The sequence below is a fragment of the Labeo rohita genome, chromosome 8, assembly GCF_022985175.1.
Source record: "Labeo rohita strain BAU-BD-2019 chromosome 8, IGBB_LRoh.1.0, whole genome shotgun sequence".
Lineage (NCBI taxonomy): Eukaryota > Metazoa > Chordata > Actinopteri > Cypriniformes > Cyprinidae > Labeo > Labeo rohita.
In genome coordinates this window covers 16493200-16519959 of record NC_066876.1, presented here as the reverse complement: position 1 = coordinate 16519959, position 26760 = coordinate 16493200, and the positions used below count along the sequence as shown (strand labels likewise).

General features: G+C 34.9%; 1 protein-coding gene across 1 annotated transcript; it reads right to left on the bottom strand.

The window, feature by feature from the left end:
- Positions 1 to 1699: 1699 nt before the first annotated feature.
- ercc6l2 (excision repair cross-complementation group 6-like 2) lies at positions 1700 to 25890 on the bottom strand. Its single transcript, XM_051118058.1, has 18 exons — positions 25711 to 25890; positions 24873 to 25273; positions 24679 to 24789; positions 24380 to 24573; positions 20251 to 20412; positions 19913 to 20120; positions 19560 to 19817; positions 17380 to 17499; positions 15851 to 15922; positions 15573 to 15718; positions 15366 to 15461; positions 13526 to 13625; positions 12322 to 12474; positions 11980 to 12051; positions 8539 to 9262; positions 8102 to 8256; positions 6271 to 6437; positions 1700 to 2896 (listed from the first exon to the last, which is right to left on the bottom strand). The coding sequence occupies exons 2-18, from the start codon at positions 25143 to 25145 to the stop codon at positions 2017 to 2019; spliced, it is 3891 nt and encodes a 1296-aa protein (XP_050974015.1). The 5' UTR covers positions 25146 to 25273; positions 25711 to 25890; the 3' UTR covers positions 1700 to 2016.
- Between the last annotated feature and the right edge of the window lie 870 nt (positions 25891 to 26760).

Here is a 26760-nt window from a genome sequence, read left to right as displayed (position 1 = left end):
GTACCTCTTGCGATTTATTTACAATGATATTCCAACATTTCCAAGTTTTACAAAAAGCATATGTATTAATTCTATACAATATTAGAGTAAAATTGTTGTATTGTCAATTAATTTCATCAATTGTGCACAAAAATATGTTTATGCAAAATATAAGTAGTTCTTTTTTATTTAGTTTTTTTTTTAAAACAAGTGTTCTATAGCTGCATTTATTTGAATGGCATACATAAATATACAGTGTTTTACAAAAACCTGGTAAAGAAATTAACAAAGTTTCCTCTGGTACCTACAGATTATTAGGAACTTACAGTAATTTAGAAACCATTTGTAGTCCACTCCTTTTGGTGAGTTTTGAAAAGACTTTACAGTACAGATAAGAATCTACATTCATTCTTTGTGAACCAACCATCCGAACAAATAAGGCAAATGTTGCGTGAGGATGATATGCCATCCCTGTTCTACCTCCCAGAAGTTTGGCGACCATGTGAGTTGTCTTGCTGTAGCCCCAACTTCTCTTCATTTGTATCGATGGTTATCAACACTTTCTAATTTCAGCATTTAAGAGCAGATCAAGAGTGAAAATCCCATCCATTCGCCCCCTGAGACCCTCTGTTTACCTCAGTGCAACGGCTGAGTGATGTGAGACGACAGCTGCGGGTCACACGTGTCATTTCTCTTGTAGTGCCACCGCTAATGCACTGAAGACTTAATACGCAGCTGTAATAAGGATAGCAACAGGCGCTGAGCTCTTCGACTCACAGCAGATGAGATGAAACGAGCAGCACCAGCGTTAAGCTTCCATGAAAGACAGACTGCAGCGAGAGAGATTTATGCCACTTCATCAAAGCAATTACACTACTTCAAAACTATTTACGCCACTTTTTGGTCTGAGGTCCAAGACCACCAACTATTTAAGCCATTTAGCTGCCTGGAACCAAACAAGAGGTGGCTGTGTGGGGATTTTTTTCTTTACTATTTAAACTGCTTTCTATTTGATTATGTTTTAAAATGTAATTTATTCCTGTGATCAAAGCTAAATTTTCAGCATTATTCTCCAGTCTTCAGTGTCACAAGTTCTTCTATGGCATCGCTGTGAAAAACCTTTTAAAGCACCTTCATTTTTAAAAGTGTTATTATTATTATTATTATCATATTATTATTTTTTATATCAATATTTAAAATAGTTGAGTACATTTTTCTATTCTATGATTTTTTTGTTTTGTTTTTTTGGGCAAGAAATCATACAAATTATTACTTTTATTTAGCAAGGATGCTTTAAATTGATCAAAAGTGATGATAAAGAAATAAAAATATTTATATTTCAGATAAAAGCTGTTCTCCTGAATTTTCTATTCATCAAAGAAACCTGAAAACTTATACTCAGCTGTTTTCAACATAATAATAACATTTTAATAATAATTACATTTTAAAATATATTCAAATAGAAAACAGTTATTTAAAATAGTAAAAATATTTCAAAATTTGTACTGTTTTTGCTGTACTTTGGATCAAATAAATGCAGGCTTGGTAAGCAGAAGAAAAAAAAAAGCATTACAAATCAATTAAAAAACTTTTGACTAGTTGTGTACATTATTAAAAAAAAATACTAATTTTATATTCATTTTAATCCATAACAATTACACATTACATTCTTAGATTTTCCAATTTTCAAAATCTGTAACAAAACCACCAATTAACCATCTATGTCAATGTTATTTTATTTTAATATTTTTTCCCTTTTTTTCTTTATTTACATTTCCTTTCATGTGAACAAATTAAATTACATCCTTGTGCCTTCATAAAAACATGAACTCTAATATCATAAAAAAACAAGAATAAAAGCATGAATCCTAAAATACAAATAAACATAAAAAAAAAAAAATTATAATGAAAAAGAAATTTAAAAAAAAAATGCACATAAAGCCTGCCCTTGCAATAAAACATAACATTGTAAATAATATATATATATATTTTTTTTTAAAAAAAAAAAAGATATGTTCAAAGAATTTTAAAAAAAACCTAATGTTTCCAAAGAAATTTCTCATTCTTTCTCCAAAGTTGAGAGCTTTCAGTTTCCTCATTACTCCTAGACTTTGTAGAGATACTGACACTGTTACAGATCTTCTCCACCTCTGTCAGATCCGTGAGTTTGTTAATGCTCTCCTCGTTCCCCTCATTCAAAATGTCCCAGAAGTCCTTTCCTCTACTTTTTGCTCTTTCTGTATATGTGTATGTTTTCACATCTTTAGGTTGGTCTACGGTTTTCCTCTTTGACTTGAACAAGTCATCCAGGATGGATGTGTCTCCTAAAAGGTCGGTGATTTGTGAGGAGCTGCTAGTCTGGGTTGAGTCTGATGCAACACAACCATCTGTGGAGACGCGAGATGACCGTGATGGGCCTTCCTTGTCCTTGAAAGGCTGTGAGGAACTAGTAATGTTGCTTTTACTTTCTTCTACTAGTGCACTGGTGCTACCGCTTTGAGCAACATGTCCAGAAATTGATGATGAGAATTTGCCTGTGGAGGACATCTTCATTTTATTGTTTATGAGGTCTGTACTGGAATGAAGGTGAACCTCAGAGGTTTCTGTTTCAACCGTCTTCTTTTTCTTCAATGTTTTTGTTCCATCCTCAACCCTAGGGATTGGTACTTCAACTTGAGGTTTAAGAGAAGAGTTTGGGTGGGCTCTTTTTGAGGTAGGTCTTTGTTTATAAGGCTCTGGCTCGATGTTGGGTTTAAGAAAGGCCTTTTTGATGATGTTCTTGAGTTCAGGGCTCTTCTGGCTGTAGAAGCTCCGTAATCGGCTCAGTCTCTGCTCTGAACTGTTTTTCAGAATGTCTTCTGCAAAATCCCGTACAGAGTCAAATCCAAAGAACTGAGTCATTTCTTCCACCTGCTGTCTGCAAGACCAAATAACATCTTAATGACACAAATCAACTTATCTTAGAGAGAGCCCCATGTCATCCAAGATGTTCAAGTCTTTCTTTCTTCAGTCGAAAATATTTTATTTTATCTTGAAAAACAAATGGTAATTTTTTAAGAAACTCAGACACAAATGCTCATCTTGCTCATTATACAGTCATGTTGGAAAGATCACGCGTGACATAGGCAGTAGTACCAACCCACGTAAAAATTTTGGACGATTTTAAAGTTGGAGGAAAAAACGAGATGGAGTTTTTCATCCTACCCTACCTTTTTGACCTGGGGTACAAAAGCGTGACTTTTCCAACATGATTACATAATGCGTGAAGTCATAGCCACACATTGCAGAGCTAGTGCAAGACAAGCATTTGTGGTTAAAAAGTATATACTTTTATTTGTTTATTTTTTTTAGAAAATGACCGATCATTTCTTTAGATAAGACCCTTATTCTGGGAGCTTGGCTGAAACTGCAGTTTGGACCTTCAAGCCACTGGCTCCAGTCGAAGTCCACTATATGGAGAAAAATCCTGCTTTCTTCAAAAACCTTAGTTTCTTTTCAACTGAAGAAAAAAGATATGAACATCTTGGATGACATGGGGGTGAGTAAATTATCAAGAAACCGAACTAATCCTTTAAAGGGGTCCTATTATGCTCTTTTACAAAGTCTTGATTTTGTTTTGCCGGTGTACTAGAACATGCTATCATGTTTGGTGGTTCCAAAAACGCATTATTTTTCACATAATTTACATTATGTTATTATACTTTTTTTTTATTATACCATTATTATACCTTTCTCCCAGCCTGGCACAAATGGCTTGATTAGTTCCGGCTTTGATGAAGGCCCACCTTCCAAAAAAACTAAATGTGTTGTAATTGGTTAGCTGTCCCAGTGCGTTATGATTGGCGAACAGCTTAGATGGTGTTTCAGTACTGCCACGCCCCTTGTCAAAGCAGCAAGTTCTATCTGCTTCATTATAGTTAAAGATATAAGTGACCCTGGATCACAAAACCAGTCGTAATGAGATTTATACATCATATGAAAGCTGAATAAATAAGCTTTTCATTGATGTATAGTTTGTTAGGATAGGACAATATTTGGCTGAGATACAGCTATTTAAAAATCAGAAATCTGAGGGTGCAAAAAAATCTAAATATTGAGAAAATTGACTTTAAAGTTGTTCAAATTATGTTCTTAACAATGTACATTACTAATACAAAAATAAGTTTTCATACATTTACAGTAGAAATTTTACAAAATATCTTAAATGGAACATGATCTTTAATTAATTTCCTAATGATTTTTGCCATAAAAGAAAAATCAACAATTTTGACCCATACAATGTATTTTTGGCTATTGCTACAAATAAACCCCAGCGACTTAAAACTGGTTTTGTGGTCCAGGGTCACATATTAAGGTATAGTTGACACTACAGTAGTGTTGGGTCTTATCGTCAGCCTGTGAGATCACCTATACGTGATATTATTGTGCCAATTTAATTATTTGCATACTTAGTTTCATTGCCCGAAACCAGCTCCAGCATAAGGCTAGAAGCAGCCTAATGTTTTTAATATGAATTAATTTGTATTTAACATGACAACAATTAAATAAAAACATTGTAAGTTACCAACTAACTAATTAATTAATGAATTATAATGCTTACATTTCCTTAGTTATTCAAAAAGCAGCTAAAATAAATGAGCAAAGAACGTTAACATTTAAAAAAAAACACTTGCATTATAAGTGAAGCTATCTACACTATGTTTAATAAATGTCTTACTACACATCTGTGGTATGTTACAGCTCTGACACAGCCACCAGGGCTGATCGCGGCCACTCTAGTCAATGCTTGTGTTTATCTCAGCTCGTTGAAGCCGTTGTTCACGCTGCATCGCTAAAGTTAGGCTAATCTGCCGCTTTGTCCTGACCAACCCCCCAACCATTCGAATTTCTGTAGGTGGGGTTTATTTTAATGATATTCTAATGAGCTATGTGACATCACAACACCCGATAGTCCAAACGAGCCGTTCGTTGTAGTTCTTGAAACTTGAGACTTGTAACTTTATAGATATTTTTTATGCCCAAACATACACACCACACACTGACTAATATTTAAAAAGTGAAAAAGCATAATAGGACCCCTTTAAGAGACTTATTGGCCTTGACACACAGTCATGAGGGTCTACAGGGCTCTTCATATATTATTTGCCGTTTTTTGTTCCTGAATGTTCCTGCAAGTTGATTAGACCACACAACTTGGAATTTGAAATATTAATGAGCAGTTTAGTTAAAATTGAGTGTACTGTAGTGTTCTAAAGAGATTGTTTTCTACTCCATGCATTGCAAAATACAGGCAGGGAGCACGTTTACGACAGTCTGTATATTATATCATTAAACCACAGCGCATAAGTTACAACATAATAAGAACCAGAAGATTTGCTTAACGCTAAAAGCTACAAAACACGTAACATAAAACACGCTCTTGAAGAAAGAGTTCACCACAAACTTAAGATTCTGTCAGCATTTACTCAACCTCATGTTGTCTAAAACCTGTATGACTTTTTATCTTACTGATATTTGAAGAAATGTCCAGCATTATTCCAAATATCTTCCTTTATGTTCTGCATACGAAACAAAGTTATACAGCTTTGGAATGACATACAGATGAGTAAGCAAATGATGACAGAAATTTCATTTTTGGGTTAACTATCCCTAATAGAAATTAAAAGGCGAACCCCAAATCCATTTTTAAAGCACAAAACATCAACTCAGACTATTCAGCGTTAGTGTCTTTAAAGAAAACCTTAGTAATTTGAAACTGAAAGAGCTCATAAGCTGCTTGTGGCGTAGCTTCTAATGGTGGTTGCCACCCTTTGTGGTTTCAAAGCAAAAGCTATCTATGAAGCAAGACCCTTAAGTATGTGTCTGTGTGGAGTTGAATCACATTACAGCAGTTCATCAAGGAAAAGAGTATATACTTGCGTGTGTGCGTGTGTGTGTTTTCACCATTACATGAACAAACAGTACATTTATGAGACTGTTCTGAGGAGAAAAACAGAATAAAGAGGGAGTTTTGCTCATGACTTGGGAAATGGGTGGGTGAGAGGGACTCCGGGGTGGTCTTCCCTCAATCCTGCAGCCCCGGGGGCCAGGCGGGGGCAGCACACCATAGCTGTGGGGAGAACTGGCACATGGCCCTGCGCTACCAGGAATTTCCTTTCACTGACTTGCTGTTCTAGCGTTTGTGTTTTTAGCACAATTGACACGATTATTTGCTTTGTGCGAAGCCGACGGAGAGCCGGATCCTTGTGTGAGGAGAAAAGCAAAGCATTTTGAAGTAGAAAATAGAGTTACCTGCACATGCTACTAGGTGTCTCGCCCACAATGACAGTGACATTTTTCTGGCGGTAAGAGGTTTTGATGGTGTGTGTGACCGGATGCTTAATTAGGTGACTGTCATATTCCTGCCGTGTCTGACTTCCATCAATGTGATCTTTGAGTGCGTGATCAGATGCTTGGCTCTACAATACAATAAATACACAGAATGTTAGAATCGGGCTCTAAAATTTCCCCTAAAATCATGATTTTTCCCCTAATAATTCTGGATTGATCAACCAAAAAAAAAACTTCATCTGGAATGAATGTGTTAATTAATTATTATATAATTTTTGAAAAGCATGTGAAGGACAAAACATCACATCATGCTGTGTGCTACACTGAAATATAGCACATATCAGATCTGCATTTGCAATAGATTTACACTAAAAAAGGATCATTTTAAACAGTCAGGTACAAAACAGCTGAACTGGCTTTAATTTGCAACATCTTAAAGAATATAAGCAACTAACATTCTGTGTAATGCAGTGATTCCTGCACCACAGTGAAAGAAATTATATTTTAGGAGAATTGTGATTTTCCAGCGAGAGCTTAGTGTATTAAAAGATAAAAAGACTAATGTACCACAAAAAACATGCAAAAACAATATCTTCATATTAAATTATCTTCATTACATTAACAAATTTGCCTGTTTTAATTTAAGTTTTTGACAACATGTACACTGCCATTCAAAAGACTGGAATCAGTAAGAATTTTAATGTTTTTAAAAAAGTCTTTTCTGCTCATCAAGGCTGTTTATTTGATCAAAAATATAGAAAAAACTGTAATATTGTGAAATAATATTGCAGTTTAAAGTAGTGGTTTTCTATTTTAATATATTTTAAGATAGAATTTATTCTTGTGATGCTAATTTATTGTCAGTGTTGGAAACAATTGTGCTGCTTAATTTTTTTTTAAACGTGAAACATTTTACAGGATTCTTTGATGAATAAAAAAAGAGCATTTATTTAAAATAGTCATCTTTTTTAACAATATACACTACTGTTCAAAGTCATTACTGGTCATTAATTGTGTTTCTTTCTTTTTTTCTTTGAAAGAAATTAACACTTTTACAACAAAGATGTGTTAAATTGATATTAAGTGATATTAAAGACATATTGTTAGAAAAGATTTCTATTTTGAATAAATGCTGTTCTTTTTAACTTTTTATTTCTCAAAGAATCCTGAAAAAAAGTATCACAGGTTCCAAAAATATTAAGCAGCACAATTGTTTCCAACATACTAAATCAGTATATTAGAATGATTTCTTAAGGACCATGTGACACTGAAGTCTGGAGTAATGAAGCTGAAAATTCAGCTTTGCATCACAGAAATAAATGATATTTTAAAGTATATTAAAATAGAAACTTTTAAATTGCAATTATATTTCAGAACATTACTTTTTTTCCTGTATTTTTGATCAAATACATGGAACTTGAGCATATGAGACTTCTTAAAAGAAAACATAAAAAGTCTTACTGATCCCAAACTTTTGAACAGCAATGTAGTTCAACATATTTTGTTAATAAGTTATAATATTAAAGTCGCACTGGAAAAATGCATGCAAAAGTGTAAAAACTGTTACTGAAATTGTGTTGTGCAAAAAAATAAAATTGTTGTTTAAACACATTTTTTTTTCTTTTTATATTTTTTATTTTATTTTAAAATAAATTTAAATACTAAAATACTGTTGTTAGTTGCACTAAAATACTGCATACAAAATGTGCAGCAACTATATATATATATATATATATATACATACATACATACATATATATATTTAAATATAAATTAAAAAAAACATTGAAACCTCTGATGAGTCCAGAAGCTGGTTTGCCAGCTGCTGTGAATGCTTGTTGAGTTCAAACACATCTCGTACGGCAGCACGGCTCAGGTGGTCTTCTGCTTTGCTGGAGCCCACTATCTTCTGATTAGAGTGGGTGTAGCTCACATGCTGAAGTCCACCTGTCAGAAAAGTCAAAAAATACATTGAGGTTTACTACAAGAGCACTGGAACAATCTCAAGATGAGTTCAATCTCCTCAAAATGTCCAAATTTGTCATCTGCTTGTTTTTTGACTCAAACACAACACAGTCTGACTGAACTATAATGTTATTAAACCGTTGTTTTTCTTAAATGTGTATTGTTTGATTAAATCTATTTCTGGATTACTTATATATTATGTGTGTGATAATTAATTATACAAGATGATACTCATTGAATAGTCCAAGTTATTAAATGTTCTACCTAATAATGAGTCCAGTGTTCTGTTTTTATCTTCATCTCTGGATTGGGTTTTGTCAGATCCTGATGTTTGCAGTGAGTTTCGGCTCTTCATTCCCAAAGATTTTTGAGTAGTGTTGTCCCTCCCTGAGGACCATCTGTCAGTTGATTTATTGTCCTGAGGAGAAGGACCCTTCACACATTTGATGCCTTCCTGGGGAGCTTCATCTTCTGATGAAAAAAAACGTTCGAGATCATCTTCAGGTATTTCTTCTACAAACTTCACCCTTTTGTGAAAATGATTCTTGCTGTCGTTGTTGTGTTTCTGTGATCTTGTTGGAAGGAGCTCAAGGTCTGCTGATTTTTTCTGTTGTTCTGCAGTGACTTCCTCCAACCCTTCCCTTGATTGAACGGACAGATCCCGTGTCTTGGATGTCTGTTCCTTAATCATGGTGGGTTTTTCACAGTTGTCCTCATCCTGGCTACTAGAGTCCTCATCGCTGTCCATCTCCTGACGTTGTCTCTGAGCCATCTGTCTCTGAAGCAGACCATACAGGCCCATATTGCCAATGCAGGTAGTACCAGCTCCCCCTTCTTCTCCTGTGTGTGTTTCTGAGGGCTTGGACCTCGAGCAGCAGGGATCTTCATCTTCACTTGCACTGCTGAAGTCCAACACCCCAGCAGGTTTAAACCCAGCACCTGCTGATCCACCTGCTTTCTCAGTAGCAGCATCTGCTGACTGAAGATCCTGAGGTAAATCAAGATGGTCCGTTAGTGTTTTGCTGAAAATGTATTGTTTAACTTTCAATATTTCTTTAAGTATTTGTATATAAATATGAAAAATAAAGATACAAAAGTTTAGTGAGTTGCTCTTTAAATGGGTAGTTTCATTTTTGCTTTCAAAGGAGTCATCGAATGCCCATTTTCCACAAGTTGATATGATTCTTTAGGGTGTTAATGAAAATTCTACAATATACTTTGGTTAAAAATTCTCAATGGTAGTGTAAAACAACACCCTTTTTACCTTGCCAAAATCAGCTCTGCAAAAATCATCCTGTTCTGGTCGAGGGTGCTTTAAATGTTAATGAGCTCTGCTCGCCCCGCCCCCTCTCTTCTCTCTGTGGAGTGACGAGCCTGTTTACTTTAGCCGCATTTAGCCGCTAAACTTGCTAACTAGCACGTTATTAGGAAAGGCGATCACAAAGATTTATTAAAAAAAAAACTTATACTCACTTCTGCTGTAAGTGAAGCTGGCTCACGAATGATTTGCGCGAACATGGACGGATATATGTAGATTAGGAGGCGCATTCCCTTTACAAACAAATGTAATCCACTACATGTTCAATGGCTCAGATGTCGGGAGTAAATGACGACCACTATGTTCATTATTACATCCAGCAACACAACACCTCAATAGCTCAATCGGTAACATTCTTGTCTAACTTACATCCCTGCTCCGGCATCGAAACAATGGAGGTTGGACTGTTACAGCTGATGTAGGGCGGGTTTGAGGTAAGAGCTCATGTCAATCAACTATCGTGGGAGCGGCCTCTATTGGTGTGACGCCACAACGACATGCATCTGAGAATGGCTCGATTTAAAAAAAGGGGATATTATTTTTACAGATGAATTAAAAACCACTGCATGGATTTTTATCATTATAGGGTAGATTTGTACACACACTGCCAACACACATTAATGTTCAAAAAGCATGTAAAAGTGAACTTTGCATCCAATGACCCCTTTTAAGTTTTTGATCATTTTTATTTTTATTTGTTCCCTTTTTGTTGTATTCCCATTTTTGTTATATATCAATTTATTTGTATTTGCAACAGAAAATCTTTATATATCATTCTAAACAGTAAGATTTTGAATGTTTTTTAAAATAGTCTCTTCTGCTCACCAAGCCTGCAATTATTTGATCCAAAGTACAGCAAAAACAGTAAAAGTCTGAAATATTTGTACTACTATTTTAAATTACTTTACTTAAAATAACTCTTTTCTATTTAAATATATTTTAAAATGTAATTTATACTTGTGATTTCAAAGCTGAATTTTTAGCATCATCACAGTCACATGATAATTCAGAAATCATTCTAATATTCTGATTTGCAGCTCAAAACACATTTATAATTACTACTTTATTGAAAACAGCGGAGTAAAATTTTTTCAGGCTTCTTTGGTGAATAGAAAGTTTAGAAAAACAGCATTTATCTAAAATAGAATTTTTTTTATTTGAAGCATCCTTGCTAAATAAAAGTATTAATTTCTATAAGTTACAAAAAACAAAACAAAAAAAAGATATTGTGTATATATAGTGTATAATGTTACAAAAGCTTTTTATTTCTTTGGATCTTTCTATTCATCAAAGAATCCTGAAAAAAAATTACTTAACTGTTTTAAATATTGAAACTAATAAAAAAAAAAATGTTTCTTGAACTGCAAATCAGCATATTAAGAATGATTTCTGAAGGATCATGTGGAGTAGACTGGAGTAATGATGCTGAAAATTTAGCTTTGATCACAGGAATAAATTACATTTTAAACAGTTTTTTTAATAGTAAAAATATATCAATATTTTACAGTTTGCTGTACTTTGGATCAAATAAATGGAGGCTTGGTGAGCAGAAGACACTTCTTTGAGAAAACATTAAAAATCCTACTGTTCAAAAACTTTTGACTGCTAGTGTATATTCTATATTTTAATATTTATACAATAATATATTTATTTATATTTATTATTTATACAATTTATATCCCTTTTTTCCATAATATACACAATATACCTATATACACACAATAGCTTTCTGCTATTGCACAACAGAAAAGCTGTAATTCCAAACACGTTATGTTTAAGCTTGTGGTCTAAACTATCTGGGTGATAAATAAAATAAAATAAAATAAAATAATATAATAACAGCCAAAATGACTTGCTATGGTTTCATCTTTTCTAAATGCAACAATTACAATACAACTAAAATGCTGCACAAACAGAACCTTGTTGGAAACACTGGTCTCGACCGAAAGAAAAAGCCATATTTTAGATCAATTTATATTCTACATCAATTCATATTGAAATTATATAACCGTTTTAACCGATAACATCTAAAACACACCAAATTCAACTTTACCACACTGTAATTGATAGCGACATCCAGTTTTCAGCAGAGCATTGACTTTAACAAGCCGCGACGCTGCAGTCAGTGCCCATCCTCTTCAGAAAAACAATGTGTGAGGTTCTTTCCAGAAGAACAATTAGATAAGGCCTCTGCTGAGTAAATAAATGTGGTATAGATAGTACGTTTCTGTGTGGTCTTCACCATTGGGCTTGAGAGGGGGTTGATTATGACCATGTGTTCGCCTGTCATGCCGTGGGAACAGATGGATGATGGGAAAGAAGAGGGGAGGGATGGCTGGGAAAATGAAAGGCTTCAGACACGGGTCTGTGAAAGGGTAGGTACTCACTGGCTCCTGCAGCCTCTCATCCAGAGCTTGAGTTCTGGCCGTCATGATCCCCACCTCCACTCGGCCCTCCCTCTGTGAACCAAACACGCAATTCCCATCATGTCAATGAGAAGGAATTCATTTCAAATAAACAGTTCATTAAAAGGATGTCATTAGGGATATGTAAAAACTCTTTGGATAGTGTCCACATGCTCCTCTGAATCCACAATGTGCACTAAAAACCTACATGAAGAATAGGGCTGCAACAACTGACTGATATAACAAATATCAAATACAGATATATACAGGAGTGGAATGCTGACCCAAAGAGGATTTACTACTGCAATATTTTTGTCTTCCTACCTCTAGGATGCGGTGAGTAAGACAGGTGCCATCAGTCTGTAGACGGAAAAGGTTTCGGATGCCAAACAGCTCTCCTGCCTGCCCGTCGGTACCCTGAACAGCCTCGAAGTAGCGTCTAGCATTCTCCTGGCCTACGACTGATGACTGAAGTTGCTGTTAATCAAGTAGAAAAACGAACAAGGTCTTACATTAGAGTTAGATTTACATTATTTCAGCTAAGTAGCTAAAACTAAAGGTATTTCAGTATGTGGCTACAACTGCAAGAACATCCAAGGATGTCTTAAAGGACTTGTTCACTCCAGAATAAAAAGTGCAACTTTAAATTAAAAATTTACTCACCTCCATGTCATCCAAGATGTTCATGTCTTTCCTTCTTCAGTTGCAAAGAAATTAAGGTTTTTGAAGAAAATATTCCAGGATTTTTCTCCATATTGTGAACTTCAATAAAGATCAGGAGGTTGAAGGTCAAAATTGCAGTTTCAATGCAGCTTCAAATGGCTCTACAAGATCCCAGCCAAGGAATAAAGGTCTTATCTAGCGAAACGAAAAATAACGAAAATGTATATACCTTTTTAACCACAAATGCTCATCTTGCACTAGCTCTGTGATGCATGTTCGCGACTTCACGCGCAGTTAGTTCTTCATCTGTGTACTTTGGTTCAAAAAGGTAGGTTAGGGCAAAAAACTCTCCTCCTACTTCAAAATGGTCTGACATCTGCATTTTATATTTTTTGTAAAGGGCGTTTGACTTTCTTTGCATGTTCGCTTTTTAAACACTGGGTTGGTACTTCCGCCTACATCGTGCGTTAATCATGTAACGCATGAAGTTGTGGACGTAGAGCTAGATGACCTTAGAAAATGGCCTATCGTTTCGCTAGATAAGACCCTTATTCCTAGGTTGGGATCATGTAGAGCCCTTTGAAGCTGCACTGAATCTGCAATTTGGACCTTTAACACACTGATCCCCACTGAAGTCCACTATATGGAGAAAAATCCTGGAATGTTTTTTCTTAAACACCTTAATTTCTTTTTGACTGAAGAAAGAAAGAAGTGAACATCTAGGATGACATGGGGGTGAGTAAATTATCAGAAAATTTTAATTCAGGAGTGAACTAATTGTTTAATGGGTTTAAATATACACCCAGGTATAATATCTTCATATAACTTTGATAAACAGTATTACGTCTAATTTTTATGAACATACCTGTTTGTAAATCTGGCGCAGGTATATGATCTCCTCTACCGTTCCTAAAGAGATAAATCTAAAAACCGTCACATCCCTGCACTGGCCAATACGATACACCCTGTAAAAGAAAACAAAGAATTACAGGTCCACACAATAAATTCCATACAACTTTAAGTGTACAGTCTGAGATAGGCAATATGACTAAAATCTTATACCACAATATGAGTAATTTTATTTCACAGTAACAATATATATAACGATATAATTACTTTTGCTTTAAAGGAGAACACCACTTCCAGAACAACAATTTACAAATAATTTACTCACCCCCTTGTCATCTAAGATGTTCATGTCTTTCTGTCTTCAGTTGTAAAGAAATTATGTTTTTTGAGAAAAGCATTTCAGTAGTTTTCTCCATATAATGGACTTCATTGGTGCCTCGATTTTGAACTTTCAAAATGTAGTTTAAATGTGGCTTCAAAGGACTCTAAACGATCCCAGCCAAGGAAGAAGGGTCTTATTTAGCAAAATGATTTTTTTTTTTCCCAAAAAATAATTTTTTTATACTTTTTAAGCACAAAAGCTTGTGTAGCACAGGCTCTGGAATGTGTGTCCACGATTTTACAAATTAGTGATGGGTCGTTCTTGAACGATTCGTTCATTTTGAGTCGTCTCAAGTCCTTTGAAGCTGCATTTAAACAGCATTTTGAAAGTTCAAAATCAAGGCACCAATGAAGTCCATTATACGGAGAAAAATCCTGAAATGCTTTCCTCAGAAAACATAATTTCTTCACGACTGAAGACAGAAAGACATGAACATCTTGGATGACAAGGGGGTGAGTACATTATTTGTGAATTGTTGTTCTGGAAGTGGAGATCTCCTCTAAATGAGGTCTTTATGATATCAAAATTTTTGATACCATAGAAATTTCATAATTATTGTCACCAGTGTCAATATCACATAAAACTAATACTAGCCTAAATTAACAAATTAAATAAGAATAAGAAACTGCTTATAAGCAAGAACAAGGACAAAAAAATAAAATGCATAATTCACTGCACTGTGTAAATTAAATATATATTTCTTTTTATTAAAGTTACAAAAAAGGGATTTAGTCAAGAGCAGTGAGAGGTTTTCTCTCTTTTGTTGTGATTAACATGAATGACTGGAATATCAGACTGCTGTCACTTTAAGAGCCGCCCGGATTCAATATAATGTTACACATGTGTTTTCTTTCTCAGATGTTTGCTTTCACTTAAGACCTCAATTACTGTTTACAAGGATACTTGCAGAGACGGGCATTTTGACACATACAAGTGTGTGTATTTAACCGTTCAAGGCCTATAAAGCACCAAAAATAACTTGTTCAATACTCCAACACTCTATGAACACCGTCTTCACGTGTGCGTGCCTCTCTGACAGCGCTCAGAAAGTCTCTCAGACAGCATGTACATATAGTGAAATGAGCTGATTGTGTTTCAATGGTGTAAAATCACTTTTTTTAAACCACAATACTTAAAAACGCACGCAAACATTACGTTTTTGTGACCACGTAACACAGCAAAGCCACATGAGCGTGTAACCACGATAGATTTTCTCCAGGACTTCAAAAGAACAGCATTTATTTGAAATTTTGTCGCATTAAGAATTTCTTTACCATCACTTTTGATTACTTGAATGCATCTAAACTAATGTATTAATTTCTTTGAATCTTTGGAGCAATATTGTATCTACTGATGCATAATTTTGAAAAGGATTGTCAGTATTCAAAACTTACTTCTTCATCTTTCTGGCAAGCTGTTGTGAAATATGAACACCTAATTAAATGACTATTTCCTCTCTTATAGGTTTGCTCACCTGTCAATAGCCTGAAGATCATTGGCAGGATTCCATGTTGGATCAAACAGCACGACAACATTCGCTCCAACGAAGTTGAGACCAAGCCCACCCGCCCTAGAGAAGAAACATGAGAATCAGTCATTATGAATCATGCTGACATAACTTTATGGGAGATCTTGCAAATAATAGGGATCATGAAACATAATGTCTTCTGAACTAACTCACAAGGTAGACACCAGACACAGGTTGACATCCCGAGAGCTGTTGAACTCTTTCACTATCTTAACTCGGTCCTTAGACTTGGTGTTTCCATCCAGTCTGTGGTACTCCAGACCTTCGGCCATACAATAGCTTTCTAGAACATCTAACAGCTGTTAAAGTATAAAGAAAGGTTTGCTTTACTTGATTCACATGTACTAAATTAGGACTGTCAATTAATTGAAAGTAATTACATATATAATATATAAATGTATATATAAGGGAAATTTTTGAAACCACCTCACCTTGGTGGAAAGAGAGAAGAGTAGAACTTTGTCTTTCTTTGCGATAAAGTGGTTGAGTAGCTTTTGCAGAACCTGAAACAGGAAGACAAACAGGACATGCTTCACAAAATGATGACTGGTGCAAAGACAATCTTGCTTATCATAACATGTGAAAACACAAGGGTCTTCATTTAAATCGTAATGAGAAAACAAGATTTAACACGTCAGTCAGCGACCACTGGGTAGAGATTAACAGAGCGGGCTGTGTCTTTTCTTTCTATTGCTGATGTTTCAGAAACCAGCGGCCATTCTTGTGAGGATGCCAGTAACTCAGTATCTGCCAATAACAGCACCCTCAAGATGCTCCGGCTAAAGGGAGGGGGGAAACCTTTGAAAGGAAGGCCTGAAGAAACGTTAAATACTGTCCTTGTTATTTCTCAAGGAAGTGTATCCACAGCCTGCGAGGGAAGACAGCTCAGGGCCAGTGCTAGCCACAAGAGGGTTTATTAATCTCCATATTGCCAGGGAAAAATCCAGAACGGACTGGAAACGAAGATATCTTGGCAAAGCAACTTTTCTATGCTGTTCGTTTGAAGCTTGAGCACCCTTGATACTAATAACTGTAACATGCAACTACAGAAAAGTATGTTTAGCTGCACGTTACAGTTATTAGGATCATACACTCAACAATGACTCAACAATTTTCCATCATATGCAAATGTTTTTCAGCTCATTTGTGTTTATGAATTTAGAGTGAAAATTTAAAGGGACAGCTCACCCAAAAATGAAAATTCTGTCATTGATCACTTACCTTCATGTTGTTCCAAACCCGTAAGACCTTCGGTCATCTTCAGAACACAAATTAGGATATTTCTGATGAAATCTGAGAGTTTTCAGACCCACATTCAAGGGCCAAAAACGTAGTAAGGACATCATTAAAACAGTCCATGTGACATCAGCGGTTCAACCATAATGTTATGAAGCTACGAGAATACTTTTTGTGCGCAAAGAAAACAAAAATAATGATTTTATTCAACAATTTCTTCTCGTCAGTGTCAATCTTTGCTGCACATTCGTGCAGTGTGGTGCTGCTAAGCACTCATGCGTTACTATTGTGAATGCACATCGAAGACTGACACAGAAAAGAAGAAATTGTTGAAAAAGTCATTATTTTTGTACAAAAAGTATTTTCATAGCTTTATAAAATTAAGGTCAAACCACTGATGTCAAATGGACTATTTTAATGATGTCCTTACTACCTTTCTGGGCCTTGAACTTGTCAGTTGCGTTGCTGTCTATGAAGGGTCTGAAAGGGTTCATCAAAAATATCTTCATTTGTGTTCTGAAAATTAATGAAGGTCTTACGGGTTTGTAACTACATATGGGTGAGTAATTAAAGACAAAATATTCATTTAATTGTCCTTTAGTGGATCCAATGAAAACGGTGGATGGAGTAAAAATTAGAACTAAAAAAGCCCAGTACTCCATTCCAACATACAATTATTGTGTGATATAACTTTGGTTCTTGATCATTAGAAAAAGTGCCTCACCTTCATTTTTCCACTGTACATGGGGTCAGACATTGCTTCAAAGGCTGCTTGTTTGCACCTCTCTGTGAAATCTGGAAATTTCCTAAAAACTTGCTCACAAATGGCTGCCACATATTTCTCCTGCGGTTGGAAAAAATAACAAAAAAACTTAGAGAAAGATAAAGATAATAATGATAATATTTGTTTGATCAACAGAGCCTTTCCAAAATTACTACGTGATACATACAATCAAACCTGTTGTACTGATTTGATTGGATGAACCTAGTGGTGTAACTTTGTTTAAAAAAGTAGGTGGGACATTTTTGCCTTTATTATGATAGGACAGCACTGGGCCTGAAATTCTTCACATCAGTGAATAAATGCTTAGATTAAATATGCAATAAACATTTGTACTCCTAAACAGTCTAGTGGTACAATTTGCGTTAGGCGTGTAGGTGGTTTTAGGTTCTAATCTAGCCATGTCTAATTTTTTTCCCCTTATTGAAATTAGAGATGTTTATCAGTGATCGTATATGTAGAGCAGGGACACAATTTGTGTTTTGTTTTGCGATTTAACCGGAATGAATAGATAGTCTCTGCAACATGTAAGCGATAGATTGAAGCGCTGGTGTGTGGGACTGTGCAAAAGTGAGAACGTTCTGTCAATAAAAACATTGCAGCGAACAATGCAGCATGATTTAAAAACAACAGATTCCAGCTTATTTAACAGAAAAGAATATCATATATGTTTCATCATCTGCATCAGGCACGTCCTTGCAGTGAGATGTTTCAAAAAAAGTGTTGGGGACAATATCGACCCTGGTAAAAAGTGGTGGGAACATGTCCCACCCGTCCCACCCGTAAATTACGCTTATGGATGAACAACATATAAACATTCAAAAGTTTTGTGGTCAGTAAGATTCTATTTTTTAAAAGAAATTACTTTTAAGGTCACATTACATGGTTTAATGGTTTCGGATTCCCATTTTCCACAAGCTGGTATTCTTTAGGGTCTTCATGAAATGTCTGCAACATACTTTGCTTAAAATTCCTCAATGGTCATGTAAAACAACATCCTTTTTACCCTGTCAAAAACAGCTCTGTTCACAGTGACCCCTTTCAGTAAATGTCTTTTTAAAGGGGTCATCGGATGCCCATTTTCCACAAGTTAATATGATTCTTTAGGGTCTTAATGAAAAGTCTATAATATACTTTGGTTAAAAATTCTCAATGGTTGTGTAAAACAACACCCTTTTTACCTTGTCAAAATGAGCTCTGCAAAAATCATCCCATTCTGATGGATTGTTCCTTTAAATGCAAATGAGCTCTGCTCACCCCGCCCCTCTCTTCTCTCTGTGGAGTGACGAGCTGCTTTGAGAGATTGTTTACTTTAGCTACATTTAGCACGTTTAGCCGCGAAACTTGCTAACTAGCACATTATTAGGAAAGGTGATTGCAGAGGTTTGTAAAAAAAACCTTATAATCCCTTCTGCTGTAGGTGAAGCTGAACCACGAATAAACATATTTATGTACAGTACCATGCAAAAGTCTTAGGCTACTAGTATTTTCATCAGCTAAAAATGGTTTAAAGTCAGTTAAAGTCAGTCTGTTGCTGTAGTGTGTCAGTAGGAAATATCAGTTTACATTTCTAAACATTCATTTTGCCATTAATTATAATAATCCAGTGAGATTTTTGTATGAAGCACAGGCTGTTTTCAGACTCCTTGTGCAAACAGAGATCTGATCTCTCCATCATTCAATCCAGTCCGTTTTAAGAAACAGAAAAAACGGAGACAGACTAAATCCAGAAGAACTGTGGCAACATCTCCAAGATGCTTTAAGAGACCTATACCTACAAAGCTACAGTACTGTTAAAATTTTAGGCAGTTAGGCACATAAAATGAGGATGCTGTCAAAAACAATGTCATAAATAGATTTTCTTTATCAATGAACGTCTATTAACTAAAATAAATCAGCATTTGATGTGACCATCCTTTGCATTTAAAGTAGCTTTTGCCCTAGTAGCTTTGCAGGTAGGTTACTTGAAACATCTTGGAGATGTTGAAACAGTTCTTCTGGATTTAGACTGTTTCAGTTATTCTGTGTCTTCATGTCATTCCAGAAACAGACCGGATGATGGTGAGATCAGATGTCTGACAATCCTGCTATTCAACAAATTTCCACTACAAACAATTACTAACCTGCTTTTTACTGGTTCCTTCTTTGTACTGCAGTAGTGCAACATGATTGGCCACCTTTCTCAGGATAGCCAGATAACTGAAGTACAAGTGTCTGACCGGCACTCCGTCTGCGTTCAGTTTGTAGCAGCACTTCTTTCGTGGACGGCCACTCCCACAGTGACACTTTCCTGAGCTCCGCAACAGCAGGGTCACATCGTTTGAGTCCAGCACGGCACGGTAAACTGTCCGCTGGAAGTCTGTGAGAGAACAGTAGACTACCTGGAGAGGGACGAGATCAGAATGAGCTCATACTAGAGCTTGCGTTATCAAATATCATGTTAATTCAGTTGGTTCATTTGACTTGAACTACTCACTCGATCATCCTTCTTAGGTAGCTGATCGCTGATGAGGGCTTTTGTTCTTCTGAGGAACCAGCGTGAGAGTCTTTTGGCAAGGTCCTGAACTGCTTTACGACCTTCTGCAAGAGCTCTTTTTGTCACGGTGTGCTTGTGCCCATGCTCAATGGGGTCTGAAAACCTGTTTTTAAAACCCGCCAGTGAACCAAGGCATCCAGGAATGGCCCTGTGACATGAAAGTGAATGATAGGAGAAATTATCATTATCGTAACAATTCTAAGGCACCATCTAAATCCAATCGGAACATAAGCAAATCATTTAGGGATAAAATCAGAAATGCTTTCTGAGTGTCTCACCAGTCCATAACACACCACAACTCCTCCAGGTTGTTCTGAAGGACTGTTCCTGTCAGTCCAACTCTCACTTTACATCTCATCTCCTTCATGGCCTGAGTGATCTGGGACTTGTGGTTCTTTATTTTGTGAGCTTCATCAACGATAACAGCAGCCCAATCAATACTGCACAAAACCAAATAAGACATTATATTATTCAGAGAGAATGTGTTAAATTGATAAAAAGTGATAATAAAGACTTGTATTATTAGAAAAGATTTCTATTTTTAATTAATTATTAATTAATTTCTTTTTAACTTTCTATTTATTGAAGTATCCTGAAAAAAGTATCACAGGTTCCAAAAAAATTAAGCAGCACACCTGTTTCCAACTTTGATAATAAATCAGCATATTAGAATGATTTCTGAAGGATCATGTGACACTAAAGACTGGAGTAATGATGCTTAAAATTAAGCTTTGCATCACAGAAATAAATTCTATTTTGAAGTATATTAAAATAGAAATGTGCTTTTTATATTGCAGTAATATTTCATAAGTTTACTGTTTGTCTGTATTTTTGATCAAATAAACGCTGTCTTGATGAGCATAAGAAACTTCTTTAAAAAACATAAGAAGTTTTACTGATCCCAAACTTTTGAATGTGAAAAAGATGAGTCAACATAATTTGCTTTTCGATTTCAAAGAAAGGCAGAAAAATAAATATTTTGAAAACTACACTGACTACACTGACCAATGTACTATGAATGGTTAAATATGATTAAAAAAATAATCATGTTGGCCAGTAACAGTTGTGAAATACACCACATATAACTGAAATATAATTCTTTGCAAAAGCTTGGGGTCAGTAGAATTAAAAAAAAAAAAATGCATCAAAGTTTCCACAAAAATATTAGGCAGCCAACAGGTTCAATGCTAATAATAAGAAGAAATATTTCTAGAACATATTAGAATAAAGACTTTAGTAATGGATGCTGAAAAATTAAACTTTGCCACCACAGGAATAAATTACACATTTTAAAATATATTTAAAACAAACAAACAAACAAAAAAACACAAAAAATGAAAACAAAACGTAAGAAATATATATATATATATATATATATATATATATATATATATATATATATATATACAGTGGGTACGGAAAGTATTCAGACCCCCTTAAATTTTTCACTCTTTGTTATATTGCAGCAATTTGCTAAAATCATTTAAGTTCATTTTTTTTCCTCATGAATGTACACAAAGCACCCCATATTGACAGAAAAACGCAGAATTGTTGACATTTTTGCAGATTTATTAAAAACTTTGCCACCACAGGAATAAATTACACATTTTAAAATATATTTAAAACAAACAAACAAACAAAAAAACACAAAAAATGAAAACAAAACATAGAAAAATATATATATATATATATATATATATATACAGTGGGTACGGAAAGTACTCAGACCCCCTTAAATTTTTCACTCTTTGTTATATTGCAGCAATTTGCTAAAATCATTTAAGTTCATTTTTTTTCCTCATGAATGTACACAAAGCACCCCATATTGACAGAAAAACACAGAATTGTTGACATTTTTGCAGATTTATTAATAAAGAAAAACTGAAATATCACATGGTCCTAAGTATTCAGACCCTTTGCTGTGACACTCATATATTTAACTGTGCTGTGCTGTCCATTTCTTCTGATCATCCTTGAGATGGTTCTACACCTTCATTTGAGTCCAACTGTGTTTGATTATACTGATTGGACTTGATTAGGAAAGCCACACACCTGTCTATATAAGACCTTACAGCTCACAGTGCATGTCAGAGCAAATGAGAATCATGAGGTCAAAGGAACTGCCTGAAGAGCTCAGAGACAGAATTGTGGCAAGGCACAGATGTGGCCAAGGTTACAAAAAAAATTTCTGCTGCACTTAAGGTTCCTAAGAGCACAGTGGCCTCCATAATCCTTAAATGGAAGACGTTCGGGACGACCAGAACCCTTCCTAGAGCTGGCCGTCCGGCCAAACTGAGCTATCGGGGGAGAAGAGCCTTGGTGAGAGAGGTAAAGAAGAACCCAAAGATCACTGTGGCTGAGCTCCAGAGATGCAGTCGCGAGATAGGAGAAAGTTGTAGAAAGTCAACCATCACTGCAGCCCTCCACCAGTCGGGGCTTTATGGCAGAGTGCCCCGACGGAAGCCTCTCCACATGGAGTTTGCTAAAAAACACCTGAAGGACTCCAAGATGGTGAGAAATAAGATTCTCTGGTTTGATGAGACCAAGATAGAGCTTTTTGGCCTTAATTCTAAGCGGTATGTGTGGAGAAAACCAGGCACTGCTCATCACCTGTCCAATACAGTCCCAACAGTGAAGCATGGTGGTGGCAGCATCATGCTGTGGGGGTGTTTTTCAGCTGCAGGGACAGAACAACTGGTTGCAATCGAGGGAAAGATGAATGCGGCCAAGTACAGGGATATCCTGGACTAAAACCTTCTCCAGGGTGCTCAGGACCTCAGACTGGGCTGAAGGTTTACCTTCCAACAAGACAATGACCCTAAGCACACAGCTAAAATAACAAAGGAGTGGCTTCACAACAACTCCGTGACTGTTCTTGAATGGCCCAGCCTGAGCCCTGACTTAAACCCAATTGAGCATCTCTGAAGAGACCTTAAAATGGCTGTCCACCAACGTTTACCATCCAACCTGACAGAACTGGAGAGGATCTGCAAGGAGGAATGGCAGAGGATCCCCAAATCCAGGTGTGAAAAACTTTCTTTCCCAAAAAGACTCATGGCTGTGTTAGATCAAAAGGGTGCTTCTGCTAAATACTGAGCAAAGGGTCTGAATACTTAGGACCATGTGATATTTCAGTTTTTCTTTTTTAATAAATCTGCAGAAATGTCAACAGTTCTGTGTTTTTCTGTCAATATGGGGTGCTGTGTGTACATTAATGAGGAAAAAAAATGAACTTAAATGATTTTAGCAAATGGCTGCAATATAACAAAGAGTGAAACATTTAAGGGGGTCTGAATACTTTCCGTACCCACTGTATATACACATTTTTTTTACGTTTTGTAAGTATTTTCTGCTGATCAAGATATATAATATTGTAATATTATATCATAAAATATAATATTATAAAATATTATTACAATATGAAATAAGAGTTTTCTATTTTAATACACTTTAAAATATAATTTATTTCTTTGATGCAAAGCTGAATTTTCATCACCATTGCTCCAGTCTTCAGTGTCACATGATCCTTCAGAAATCATTCTCATATGATAAATTATTATGAATGTTGAAAACAGTTGTGCTCCCGATTTTTTTTTTTTTTTTTTTTTTTTTTTTTTTTTTTTTTTGGAATCTGTGACACTTCTTTTCTGGATTCTACGAAATACTTTAAAAAAAAAAAAAAGTTTGGGGTCAGTACATTTTTTTCTTTTTTTGAAAGAAATTAATACTTTTATTCAGAGAGAGTGTGTTAAATTGATAAAAAGTGATAGTAAAGACTTCTATTATTAGGAAATAATAGAATAGAAATAATCATTAATATTAGGATTTCTATTTTTAATTAATGCTTTCTTTTTAACTTTCTATGTATCAAAGAATCCTAAAAAAAAGTATCAAAGGTTCCAAAAAAATTAAGCAGCACATCTGTTAGTTAACTCTGATAATAAATCAGCACATTCGAATGATTTCTGAAGGATCATGTGACACTGAAGACTGGAGTAATGATGCTGAAAATTCAGCTTTGCATCACAGAAATAATTCTATTTTGAAGTATATTAAAGTAGAAAATCGTTATTTTAAATTGCAATAATATTTCACAATTTTACAGCTTTTTGATCAAATAAATGCATCCTTGATGAGCAAAAGAATCTTCTTTAAAAAAAACATAAAACGTCTTACTGACCCCAAACCTTTGAACAGACAATACTGTATTTTATTTTGTTGTATTTGATTAACTACCTTTACCTGAAAATTGAGTGTTTACTGTTGCCTTTTGCATTGTTGATGTACTATTTCCTATTTAATACTGTACAGCCGCCTTGTCACAATTCTGTATTGTTAAAGGCGGTATTTAAATAAAGGTGATTTGATTTTGATTTGATTTGACAACACTCAATAGCGATAATTTACCTGTTGAACTGGTCCAAACAGAGTCTAAGGGTCTCATAAGTTGTAAGAGCAATTTCACATCTTCCTCTCTGCACACGTGCCAATTCTTCATCCTTCCTCACACCGTGCACGACCACCACTCTGAAATGACCCCACGTGTCTAACTCATCTTTCCAATTGTAGAGAACAGAGAGCGGAGCCACAATGAGGAAAACCTGAATAGAGACAAGCATAAAAGCAATACAAATTTTAATGCAATATTATACAAAAATCATCCAATGAGGAAATATTAGATCTCATATTCATAACAAAGCTGATACCTTCTGCACTTGTTCTGATGGTTTCTGTGACAGCAAAAACTGTGGCCTGTTGTTCTCGACATCTTTCCATGTACCTGTTTTCTGCAGAACTGCAGCCAGAAAGCCGATGACCTACAAGAACAAAGGAAATAGGAAAAGTGAGCAGTCCTGACTTTATTCTATACACTGTAACAAGTAAATTTGTGTGCATTTACCTGAACGGTCTTCCCAAGACCCATATCATCACCCAGGATGCATCCTCTAGATTTAACATAGCTATGATAGATGAATTTAATGCCTTCTCGTTGGTAGTCACGTAAATAGCGATTGATGGTGTACGGAACTTTTACATCACTTCCTGGCAGCAAAAATGGCTCAGAAGGTCCTGGTGGCGTCTGATTGCTGTGGAAGAGAGGCCTCTCATCCTCAAATGGACGATGAGGTGTTCTAGCTTCCTGTCGCTTTGTAGATCTGTCTTCCTCCTCCATCTCCACAGAGAAAGCGTCCACATTAGTATAGGTGCTAACTAGATAATGGCTTGTGACAAGCTTCCCCTTTGGAGCAGCACTAAAAGGCAGCACATTTTGGTGAGCAGAGTAGGAGCTGTACGTTTAACCTGCAAAACACAACAAAATAAATTCCATTAAAATCATATAATTCTGAAAGGTTAAACATAAAGTTAAAGAAAAGATCAGACACATATAGCAATAGTTTTTTTCATACAATGACTCAGACTGTCACTTTATGTTTTGTGAAGAAAGGATAAACAAAAGCAAACCATACAGTTTATGAACAACATGAAAATGAGTAAATGATGACAGAATTTTAATTTTTTGGGTGATCTCTTTAACTGATGTCATCTGTCTCACTACTAGACTAGTTTCTTCTTACACGAATTCACTAGATTCACTGGAGTCATGTTCATAAATAGACAGTATAATGTGACTTTGATTACACGTTAATTTGTTTTCATTTAAATATTCTTTGCGCGTTGCGATCACTTTAAATCGCAGTTTTAAGTTCAGTTGATACACAGTGGAAGTCAGTTCTTACCATCATGAATTCATTTTACTCTCGCTGTAGTTTGATCATATAACGTTATTTTTGTGCCTGTAATGTAAATTTTAAAGATGTCTAATTGACTGTCAGATAAACTGGTGTTTCTCCCTCTGCGTGTCCAGTGTATTTGATTTCATTCTCATCAGCTTAGCATCACGCTGCTCACAAGACAGAGGATCGCGTTTATTTATCTATCTGTGTGTTGAGAGCAGCACTTTCCGTACAAGGACTAACCGTGAAATGCATGAATAAAATAAAATAAAATAAAATAAAATAAAATAAAATAAAATAAAATAAAAAAATAAAATAAAATAAAATAAAATAAAATAAAATAAAATATGTGTGTTGAGAGCAGCACTTTCTGTGCAAGGGCTAAGCATGAAATACATGAATAATAAAATAATAAACTAAAATAAAATATCTGTGTGTTGAGAGCAGCACTTTTCGTCCAAGGGCTAAGTGTGAAATACATAAAATAAAAACTAAACTAAACTAAACTAAAAAAAAAAAAATATTAAATTAAATTAAATTAAATTAAATTAAATATTTGTGTGTTGAGAGCAGCACTTCTGTACAAAGGCTAAGCTTGAAATACATGAATAATAAAAAAAAATAAAATAAAATAAAATAAATATGTGTGTTGAGAGCAGCACTTTTCGTACAAGGGCTAAGTGTGAAATACATAAACAAAATTAAATTAAATAATATAAAATTAAATTAAATTAAATTAAACAAAATAAAATTAAATAAAAATTATATGTGTGTTGAAAGCAGCACTTTCTGTACAAGGGCTAAGCATTAATAAAATAAAATAAAATAAAATAAAATAAAATAAAATAAAATAAAATAAAATAAAATAAAATAAAATAAAATAAAATAAAATAAAATAAAAGCAGCTCTTTCCATACAAGAACTAAACTTGAAATACATGAATAAAATAAAAACTAAACTAAACTAAACTAAAAATTAAATTAAATTAAATTATAATTAAATTAAATTAAAGATAATTAAATATCTGTGTGTTGAGAGCAGCACTTCCGTACA